At 35.1% G+C, this 11,833-nt stretch overlaps 1 protein-coding gene across 1 annotated transcript; it reads left to right on the top strand.

Moving 5' to 3' along the window:
• Nucleotides 1-3,900: 3,900 nt before the first annotated feature.
• On the top strand, nt 3,901-11,833 carry LOC136206919 (uncharacterized). Its single transcript, XM_065998127.1, has 16 exons — nt 3,901-4,041; nt 4,134-4,224; nt 4,313-4,487; nt 4,595-4,700; nt 5,272-5,354; nt 6,060-6,086; nt 6,195-6,364; nt 6,454-6,567; nt 6,860-6,940; nt 7,099-7,163; nt 7,896-7,952; nt 8,568-8,639; nt 8,761-9,009; nt 10,129-10,244; nt 10,341-10,436; nt 11,369-11,833. Exons 1-16 carry the CDS (start codon nt 3,946-3,948, stop codon nt 11,475-11,477), a joined length of 1,707 nt encoding a protein of 568 aa, XP_065854199.1. The 5' UTR covers nt 3,901-3,945; the 3' UTR covers nt 11,478-11,833.

Raw genomic sequence — 11,833 nt, 5'->3', positions numbered from 1 at the left:
TCAGAAACTGCTGCTGGGTCTGCCGATTTTGAGTCCACTCAGCTCTCACCAGTCACTCAACTTCTCAACGATGTTCGAGGTCTAAAAGACCTGCTGAGGGTAATGACTTCTATCCAAGCTCAACAACCAAAGCAGGAGTCCATCACGAAGCTGGCTGAACTCCAGCTGACCATGGTTCAACATCTCAACTCCCTTCAGGGATAATTCCAAACCTTGTCAGCTGCAAATTCAGGGTATGCAACTTCTACCGAAGTTTAGCATCTGTTCACCCAGCTTAAGACTGAGCAAGAAAAGACAAATCATCAGCTTTCTTCTTACTCTTAATGTTCAGTAGAGCAGATTAGCGAAGCTGTTCGTCTACTAAATCTAAACAAGGCAGAGATGGACACTGACCAGATGAAGCAAAATGAGATTCTCCAGTACACACACAAAACCTTCACCCATGTACGTCACTCAAACATTCAGCGTCAGTACTATGACTCATCTTTGCTAAAGATGTTTCATCAAGCCTATGCTGCGCTGACTGATACAATCACTTGGGTGGGTAAATCTCAAGCATACGTACTGAGCATGCTCAACGCAGCTGAAATTGGTGTGCCTCAAGGAGTCTTGGATGATGGTGTTGCTGTCTTCGATGGCATAAATGAAAGCACCGGCAAGCTGAAGGATTTCTCAGCTCGCATATCTGAAGCTGCTCTAACCAACTCTTTCAAGTCTCCTCCTCCTCCCGATGCTGACAAAACGGGGGAGAAAGAACAAGCTGGAAGAACTCAGCCTGAGGCAGCTGGAAGTAGTCAGCAAAAGGGAAAGGGCAAAACAACCCATAAGAAGAAATAGCTTTTGGATAGCTAGTTTCTAATTCTTAAGTATCTGTGCTTTTGTATGCTGCTGACGTTAAATTAATACTATGCTTGCATCAATTATTCAACTTGATTAAATCTTATGTGATGCTGAGTTATTATGTTTTATGTTTTGCATCTTCAAATACATCAACTATGTTTATCATTTATAATGTTTGTTGATGGTATGCTGTGTGGATCAAATGTTAACATTGTCTTATAAGACTCATTGAACAACAATATACTCAGCGCTCTCTGATAGTTAAATCTTCCGCTTAAAACTGAGTTAATAGAATATGTTCCATGAGCTGACCTTTATCTGAAAACTGACCTAAGACTTACTCGATTAAACCTTAAAATGTTTAGAGTAAAACTAAGTCAGTAGCTCAACCCTTACGGGGGAGTTTATTAAGTAATATAAGGTCAACTATCATGGGGGAGCTCAACACTGAGTTCTTCACTGAATAGTTTTGCCAACATCAAAATGGGGGAGTTTGTTGAAACACCTTTCCACATGATTTTGATTTGACAAAATTATTTAAGTATATGTTTAAATATATTCTAAACACACTAAGTTTAAATGCTTTGACTTATTACACTAATGTGTTTGTTCAATGTTAAGTTACTTGTTTATAAGACACAAATATTAAAAGGCTAAAGGCCCAAAAGAAAGTCAAAAGCCCAAGTCAAACAGATCAAGACCACTCGGCCCGTTTGAACAAAACGCTGTCGTTGTGGACAAAACGCAGCTCAGCATGAAGAAGGATCTGGAAGACTTTCTTCATCTACTTCGGAATGAAGCTGCTGAGTTGGACGACAAAGAGTACAAGACAGCAGCTGAGCAGGAACAACTTCAAGACAAAGTATTTCTACTTTGGGTAAAGTTCAGAAGACACAGAAACTTGTCTGGAAGACTTTGCCATAAACGGCGAAACATTCTGCCTGTCTGACTAAAAGCTGCTCAGCACTGACCGAAGATAGAAGATGCAATAATCTGATTGGCCAACGGCACTGAGCGAGTACTGAGTGACAACGACATGAAGCCGTTTCCCTCCAACGGTTATTTCGAAATTCGAAATCACCGAAGCCTCAAGTGTCACTATAAATAGGCCTTTCAGTTGCTTCATTCGATGCAGATCTTCAACTAGCAATTACGCTGACCAAATTCATACTCGAAGAATCTGTGAGAAAAACAAAGCAAATACTTACATCAATTTCCATATTATTGTGTAAAAGTCTAGAGTGATTATTCAATCATCTAAAGTTTCTTAGCAATTGTTGTTTAGGACAATCTCATTATCATTTCTAGAAGAATAGAAAGGAGATGCTGAATACTCGGTTATAGTACTCAGCAGTAGAATAGGAGTGAGTAGAGGTATAGAGGAAGGTACTCTTGTTATACTCAGCTTCTAGTTGTAAAAGGTTTGATGCTCTACCTTTAAAGAGCTCAGTAGAGAATTCGAAAGCTCGGAACGTGTTCCGGGGACAGGACGTAGGCATAGAGACCGAACCTGGATAAATCTGCTGAGTAATATCCTTCTAACCTTTAAACTCCTTTATATATTTTGCTTGCTTGAAAACTGACTAAGTAAAGAGGTCACGCTGAGTTGTGTGTGCATTGAGTATCCGAGTTCAGGAATAGACTCAAGTGCTATCTCCTGACTCAAGGAAAGAAGCTGACTTAGTCACAAGTTAACTAAGCTAGTGTCTTAAAATCACTCAGCGCGCTGTGTAATCCTTTTCACTAAGAAAAGAAGTCAGCCTTAACGTACCAAAATTTTAAAATAGTTCCTATCCCCTCCCTTTGGAACTAACTTGTTACGTTATAAGGGACTAACAATATCAATTTTAGTCCCCTCTTCGCACATGTCTCTAGGCACTTGGATAGGAACTTCAACTTCAATTAGATCGAAAACAAAAAATTAATAAGGTATAAGATGCTACAAATAGCATAATTCTACAAATTAGAAACACCAATTCGTTATAAACAAACAACATAAATGATTCAAGATTTATCCCTTGCATCAAAGAAAAACAATTCAAGTAAAACAAACACATAAGACAAGCCAAAACAGGTATGAAACCATTAAATTGAAAAAAAAAGCATAAGCCACATAATAGATTTCAAAGAACTGTGAGAATATATGATACTAAATTATGAAATGTGTATGAAAATGATATATAATGGTGGTTCAGTTCCTTAAGCTTTTGAACATAACTGGATTCACAAAATTATCATTTGATTTCTTTTAATGGTGGTTCAGGTTGAAACAATGATCATCAATGCTCCAGAACCCATCATTACATATGAAATCAAACCTAAAAGCTGAAAAAACATGGTTTGTTAATTTGATTTTCATTAGTATCTCCTAATTAATTACTTAATTCACAAAATATATTTGAACAATCACATACCAGTTGTTTGGTTTTTTCCATCGTTTGGATATCAGAACTGACTGGCGTTTGGGAATGGAAGAATATGAACGAACTTGAGGGAAAGAATACTTAAAAGCAGTTCAGTGTTGGTGTTGGAATCGTAATGGTTAGGGTGAGAAGAGGAGAATGTCCTGGATTTTGAGAATGAAGAAATTGATGGGTTTTTTTTTTTTTTTTTTTGAGAATTTAGAATTAGAATTTTAAGTTTACCGAAATAGTGTTGGTTTGATTTTAACTCTAATTATATTTAGATAATTTTGGAAGAGTTAAAAGTTAAAAAAAAATCATAAAAAAAAGACACGTGGCAGCCAGTTGGTGATGACGTGGCTGCCACGTGTCATTAGCAAGATGACATGTTGGACACGTGATCATTCCGGTGATCTCAGTTCAGAAAAAATGACTGGAGTGACTTAATTGAGATAAAGTTTAAAGTTCAGTGATTTTATTGAAACAAATTGAAATTCAGTATGACAACCATGTAAGTAACGAGTGGTGCATTTAACCCCATATTAAAATAAAAGGGATTCAGTAATTTTAAATCGAACCCAAGTGATTCAGATTATGCGATCTGACTCAAATTTTGAACCAACCCATCGAAACGACAAGAAGTTTTAATTCAAGCATATCTGGTTAAACCCTAGAGTGGGGTTTAATTATTCTTTGAAAAACAATGTCAATCACGAATCAGTTCAACTATCTCAGATTGGAGCAGACAATGGCAGGTGCAGAAGAAGCAAAACTCGAAAGATTCCTCCAGTGGCTTCAGGTCTACTTCCCTTTTTTGATATATATTTTTTTATAATTTTATCATTGAATTTCTCTTGCATTTCTGCTCATCTTTTGGATACTGGAATTCAGGCGAATAAGGTTGAGCTACGAGGTTGCAACATCAAATATTGCGGTCCAAATAAAGGTTTTGGCATTTTTTCTGCAAATGATGTCCCTGATGGTAAATAATTTCATTTTCATCCTTTTCATGTTCAGTGATTGGTTTATATTCTGTTCTGCAAGTAAAAAGAAAATTCGTGAAATTTCAGGAATCCTGGTTGTTGTTCCGTTGGATTTGGCAATAACTCCAATGAGAGTATTGCAAGATCCTCTTATTGGACCTGAATGTAGAGCTATGTTTGAAGAAGGAGAAGTGGATGACAGGTTCTTGATGGTTTTGTTTCTAATGTTGGAGCGACTTAGAAAGAAGTCTTCTTGGAAACCGTATGTATCTAATGCAATTCTCAGAACTTTTATTCTCTTTCATTTTATTAGCAATTTCATGTGTTTATAAATGATTGAGATTGATTTTGGGTGAAACAACACAATAGGTACCTTGACATGCTTCCTTCCACTTTTGGAAATCCACTTTGGTTTACTGATGAAGAGCTATTAGAGCTGAAGGGAACAACTTTATATCGAGCAACTGAGATGCAGGTCAATCATTAACGCTTTCCCGCCTTGTGTTCTTGTGTCCCACAAAAAATTGTTCTATTTTGTGTAACATAAGCCTCTAAAATTTGAGTACTGACGAGAATATAAAATAAGACTATACAATTTGAGCACTAGAGAGAATAGGTATCACCACCATGGCTGATGACACCTTTTCAGAACTTCATAAACTGAACTTTCCATTGTCTAGTATTATTATTTCTGCCATTGGATGGTTGACATTTTTGCCCTTTTCAAGATGAACGCTGCATCAGGTGCAGTTCAATTCATGCTCCACTTCTTCATATGTGCTTTATTATCATGCATTATTTATTCATTGTCTAGACATTGGGTTTAAAATGTGAAGTTGCATTTATCTTAATAAAGCTAAACTGCAGTACACCTTTTTTTTGCTAGCAACTCTACTTCCTTTTCCCCCCTACAAAATCAATTCTGTGCATATGTAGCTTTGAACTTTATTATACCTGATTCCATTATTGCATACTATGGCTGATTGACTGGGGGTTTTGAACTTAACTGCACAGCATATATGACAAAAGACAGATTTATGTTACAGAAGAAAAAGTTGCTCTCTCTATACAACGACAAAGTAAAGGGTTTGGTGAAGAAACTTCTAAATCTAGATGGGGAGTCAGAAAGGTACGTATAAAGTTCAAATATGCTCTCCAAGTACCCTTGTGGTTCTTTGTTCCTGGTTCTTCTTGAGCATAATGGATTATCTTAGGGATATAACTAACACACAAGTAGAAATCAAAGTTTTGCTTGGTGGATTTGGTATATATTTTGTCAATTCATTTGCACTCTATGTTAACTGAAAGTATAACATATCAGCGATGGGAAAGTCTAGGGATTGATTGTGAAGTTTTCCTATTGCAAATTCTATATTCTGTTATTTCGTTGTTTGGTATTAGCAATCGTGGGTTGTGTTTCTTATATAGTAGTATTAGAAATTAAGTAGGAAAGTGCTTCCTAATTAGGATGTTACAGCTGTCCTTGTAACTGGCTTGTTCTACCTATCCATAACCAATACCTACAGCACTTCCTCCTAAATAGGAAGAACAAGGCAGTTACAAGGACAGCTGTAACATCCTAATTAGGAAGCACTTTCCTACCAACTTTCTAATACTACTATATAGGAAACACAACCCACAGATTGCTAATACTAAACAACGAAATAACAGAATATAGAATTTGCAATAGGGAAACTTCACAATCAATCCCTAGACTTTCCAGTCGCTGATATGTTATACTTTCAGTAATGCATATAGAATGAGTAAGACATAAAAAGGAACAACATTTTCTGCATAAAAACCTGAGATTTTTTGTTATGTTTTTCCTTTGCAGTGAAGTTCTTTTTGAGGATTTCCTTTGGTAAGTATTTTGTAAGCCACTTCTGCTAGATTTTTTTTTTCCTTTATTTAGATTGTTGATCTTTCTTCTACTTTCATTTGTTAATCTTGCACAATTTTTTTATGCTAGGGCAAATTCTGTATTTTGGAGTCGTGCGCTGAACATTCCCTTTCCACGTGCTTATGTATTTCCCCAAGTTCAAGAGGTTCAAGGCAGTCAATTTACTGTTACTGACAACCCTGAGCTATCCTTCAATGGTGATTCTGATGGAGGCATGATTAATGAAAAGGATGAAACAAGTGAGATAATCTTTTTCCTCCGGGTATGATTATATAGTTTACAAGTAACGGATTTGATGGTGCTTTTAACACTACCCCTCTTATATCAGAATTAAAGGTTCGTGCAATTGACACTCAAGTCAGTGGAGAGGTTTCTGCTTCAGTTCCAGGAGAGACAGTTTGGGTAGAGGGTCTTGTTCCTGGCATCGATTTTTGCAACCATGGTATGCCAGTTTTTTTTCTTATGAAATCTGGGTAAATTAGCTCATATGTTTTTTTACCTCCAGTAACATACATGTCCCAGAGGCTGTAATTTTGGTAACTGTTGATCGAAATTGATTTTCCATTTTGCAACCTTTTTACTTTGTTCAAAGGCAAGTACTTAGTTATGAAATTTTTTCCATCTGAATATTTCAAATTCTCTGCTTCATAGCCTTTTGTAGTTGCTGTGACAATGCAGTCAATTGCGAGGTTTGATACTTTTGTGTTTTATTTGTTGCAAATATGGTTATGTAGATTTGAAGGCAGCAGCGACATGGGAGGTTGATGGGACTGGCTCAGTGACTGGAGTTCCGGTCTCCATGTTCCTTCTTTCTGGTATTGTTCTTTTTTATATCTATATGTTCAAACCTCACAGACATGTATTAAATATGAGTTTTGGATAGTCTTAACTCTTAACTTCATTTAGTTTTAACAGTTACTGCTCATATTGATTACGTTTTCTTCATGACTTTTTGTTTGTACCAAATGGAAAGCTGAACAAACTCCCTTCCAAATTGAGAAAGAGATTTCCATTAGTTATGGTAACAAAGGCAATGAGGTAATTTCTTTTCACACTGTGAAGTTACCTTATTAACTGACCCCTATATATTTCTTTGCACACTGTTCAATGCTTGCAGTTTTGTCTACAGATGTATTCACCACTTTCTAGGATTTCTTGCTTTCGAAATGATTGTGCTATTTTATCAAATTCAACAAAATTATATGTTATACATTTTCTGGAACATGTTATAATATGGCATATTCTAACATTAAAGTAGTCTTCGATGGAGCTTTCTATTAACTTGCTCAATCTATTTTCTTTTCTTGATTATGGATGTTGTCAGAACTTTTACTTTGTTCAAGGGTTTCCCTTATCTGCTTACTTTTGCTATGTTGTAGCTCTAGTTTCACAAGTGCACTCATGGTGCATGTCCTTTTAGGTTACCATTAATCAACATTCTCCTCTGTCTTCTTGGTTCTGTTTTGAATTCAATGAGCTGCAGATGATTTTTAGGAACATTTGAGTATTGGATTTTGGCAATGCAATTAAAATGCGCTGATAGCCCCTTAATTATCCGTTATATCCACAAGTCTTTGCAGCGAGAGCTTGTAAATGATTGGAAATATAATCTGATGAAGTATTATCTTCAATCTTTCTGTTATTTTATTAGATTCTGTTTGTCTTATAGCTATTTTGCCTTTTTGTATTTTATTTCTTGCAATGATTTTGCAATAGCAGCTGTAGGGTTATCCTTCAAATTGAAAGCAATGTTCTTGTATTTTGATGCAGGAGTTACTGTATCTATACGGATTTGTGATTGACAATAATACAGATGACTATCTCATGGTAAGTAATTTATATGAATATTTTGGGTAAAATACAACAATGGCTCCTGAATTATATCACTACTAACATTATAGCCCCTAAACTTTCATTTCTTGACATATCACTTTACTTAATTGTTACATTAAAGACCAAAATCAAATAAAATTCGTTTAAAAATTAATGAAATGATAACGTAGAAATAGGTATTTGACCATAATTTATGGTGACATTGATAAAAACAGTCAATGATGTAGTCGAACTTTTTCTAGTCACCATTTCATTAATTTTTCAAAAGTATTTTCTTTTATTTGGACTTCAATGCTACAATAATGTAAAATTCAAGGACTTCCCTCAGGAAATCAAGTTTACGGGCCACAATGTTAGTAGTGTTATAGTTTAGGGGCCATAAATATATTATATCCTATTTTCGCTTGTAGACTTTAGTCATTTTCATTGTTTATTTAAGCTGCTGCACTCAAGTGAAGCCTGGAGGAAGTTTCTTTGAACATCTGGGCTGTTGAGATGGATTTTTAATTTTTCATGAGTTTTAGAAGTTAGAACCATACTTTTAGTCAAATTGCTGGATGTTAGCCAGTGGATTGTATGACAAATACATTGCTTGTCTAATGCTTGCAGGTTCATTATCCTGCAGAAGCAATTCAAAATGTTCCCTTTTCAGACTCTAAACTGCAGCTTCTAGAAGCACAGGTTAGCCTTTTGTGACTCCTAAATGGTCTGGTTGGTTCTATATCCTTTGTTAAGTTAGTGAAAATCTGATAACATTTCATAGAACTATTTCTTACCGTTCCATCCTCGCTTCCGTTCACAGAAAGCTGAAATGCGGTGTCTTTTACCAAAAAGCTTACTAGATCATGGGTTTTTCCCAGTAGACACCTCAAAAAGTGACAGCAATGAGAAGTGCCAGAACGATAAAATTTGCAACTTCAGTTGGAGTGGTCAGCGCAAGAACCCCTCTTACATAAGTAAACTAGTCTTTCCTGAGGACTTTTTAACTACATTGCGGACGTTAGCCATGCAGGAAGCTGAACTGTATGAGGTTTCCTCATTGCTCGAAGAGGTATTTTGAAATCTTTTCTTCCATCAATTATGTTCCGTATTATGGGCAGCAGTACAGCACAATATCTGCACTGCACATATATTAGAAAAAACATTCAGTCAGCAGTTGTAATATATGTTGCACGTAACTTTGATTTTATAGCGTTCACATTTTGGGAAACGTTTCGGAAACTGACTCTTGGAAACTCATACGAAATGTTTCGGGTCACATTTCCTTAATTTAAGAAAATTGGAAATTTGTTTCCTAGCATGTAATGTGTTATCAGAAGTAGATCAATACTAATATACATTGCATGTAACTTTGATCTTAAAGCGTTCACGTTTTGGGGAAACGTTTTGGAAACTCACACAAAATGTTTCGGATCACTTTTCCGTAATTTAAGAAAATTGGAAACTTGTTTCCTAGGATGTAATGTGTTCTCAGAAGTAGATCAATACTAATCATATATTCATTAAATCCCTAAAACTTTTTGGATGATCTTCTACAAGCTTTGAAAATGAAAAAAACTCTATTTTTTCCCCTCCTTTATGTGACTTGTATATACTCCCTCTGGTCTTTAACATATGTCGTTTAGGTTTTTCACAAACCAATAAAATATTAGTTAGACTATCAAAATGACTAATTTACCCTTAATACTTCTCTCCTAAAACTCTACTTTCTATGCGGAATTTCTCTTTCTTCTTAATTATTATGGCTTAATTAGAATTATTTGCATTAACTATTAAACCTCTCCCTTATCATAAATAAAGTAAACTTGAGAAAATATTGTTAAAAGTGCATTGGTAATACAAAACAGCATATAAAATAGACCAAATTAAAAATCCTAAAACGACATCTATTTAAGATCGGAGGGAGTAATTTCTCTGAACATAGATATAAGAAAATAGAATATACATCCTTCAATTTAAAAAGTTACTTACATATCCTTATACTTTTATTATTTATACGTTTCTCACACGTTTCCGTTTCTTATATTATTTAGAAATATCGTTTCTCTATATCAGTTTCAATTTCTGTATCCATTTCCATATCTGTTACCATTTCCAGATAACTTAGCTCGTAATGATTTTTAGTTCTTCCCACAATTGAATTTTTTCTTTTATATTTTTCTATTTAAAGCTTGTTGGAACTGAAGGGGAGAGACAACCAACTGATTCAGAAGTTAGAGCAGCAATATGGGAGGCATGTGGGGATTCTGGAGCTTTGCAGTTGCTTGTTGATCTACTTCAAATGAAGTAATCGTAGTGAAATCTAGACAATATACCAAAAGCATGATTCCTGTAGCTTAAGACATCTTTTTTACTCCGTGCTTTTATTTTTCTGCTTGCAAGGATGGTGGATCTTGAAGAGGGTTCTGGACCAGAGAGCTGTGATTCTGAACTTCTGGCAAATGCCCAGTTTGTTGAAAGCCCAGAAAACGATGGGAGGTAACATAATTTCACCAAGTCACAAGTCCTTATTTTTAATGGAAAATGCCCAATCCCAAGTCCTTATTTTTAATGGAAACATGCATATTTGAGCCCTTGATCAATTCAATTTTACTGATTCAGCTTTTGATCTTTTAAATGGATACATATCCTTGATCAATTATTTTTTTGATCAGGCTTAATGTATCCATTTAGAAGATCAGGGGTTTAATGTGTTCATAATTAATTGATCAAGGGAGTAATGTATCTATTTAAAGGATTAGGGGCTTAATCAGTAAAAATAGAATTGACCAGAGGCTTAAATATGAGTTTCTTCCATGTTTTTTTTTGTCTATAGATACTGAGCTCTATATTCTTTACCATTCAAAGTTAGGGGTGTCGACACAATAATGACACTATTATCTATCTACAGAATATGTAAATAGCAGGTACATTACACCCATGATCCCTTAACTTTGGCCTTAATGTCTTTACAGTCTCTGAACTTCAAAACAGAACATAAAAGTCCTTGAAATTTGCTTTTTATTAACATAATGGAAAGTCCAAGAATGAACCACATTTTCGAAATTATTCCTTTCTCTAAATAATTACTCTCTCTTTCCTTAGCAAACATCTAAATCACCTCAAAACCAAAGTTCAAGAATTAAAGTGTTTAAAAATATCATTTTCATCACCTCTACAATGGAGATTATGTTATTGGAGTGGTAAAAGGTTAGAAATTTTTATGTTAGTAAAGGACAAAGTTCATGAATTTTTATATCCGGTTTTGAAGTTCAGGACCATAAAGAAAGTAAGATCAAGTTATGCGGCTATAAGTGTTATTTACCCTATACGATAACCTAGATTGCCACCTCTATTCAAAGTTGTTTTTGCCTCTTCTAACTTCCTCTCATCATTCAGTATGAAATAAAACTTCCTCTCATCACTTTCAGAAACAGGAGGGCTTGTGTGGTGTACAGAAGGGGGCAGAAGGAACTCACCAGATTATTTCTCAAGGAAGCAGAGCATGCCTTGCAATTATCCTTGAGTGAAGGAAATTGATTTCCCCATTTACTATTGGTTTCACTCATGCATTAGGGTTTCTTTAACTTAGTTCAGAAAAAACTGATTGGCCCAATCAATTGTAAAGATGTCCCGTTAGCCTTTTGGACTTAAAGCGTAATAAGAGGTGATTTGGTCAATTTGAAAGCAAGTTCAAGGGGTTAATGTCATTTTTAGTAAGTTCAGGGGTCAATAAGTCACTTTAAACAAGTTTCTAGATGGTGAAACTCTTGATTTATCTTTTTTATTTGTTGGCATGTGTTTTTTATTACATGTCATTCAAGCGATATTTTCTGTGAACGTGTTTGTTGTTAGACATAATATTGGTTTGATAAAAGATCATGGTTGAAATCAAA

This window comes from Euphorbia lathyris, chromosome 9 (assembly GCF_963576675.1).
Source record: "Euphorbia lathyris chromosome 9, ddEupLath1.1, whole genome shotgun sequence".
Lineage (NCBI taxonomy): Eukaryota > Viridiplantae > Streptophyta > Magnoliopsida > Malpighiales > Euphorbiaceae > Euphorbia > Euphorbia lathyris.
The sequence above is the reverse complement of the archived record's forward strand: the minus strand, read 5'-3'. Positions and strand labels throughout refer to the sequence as shown.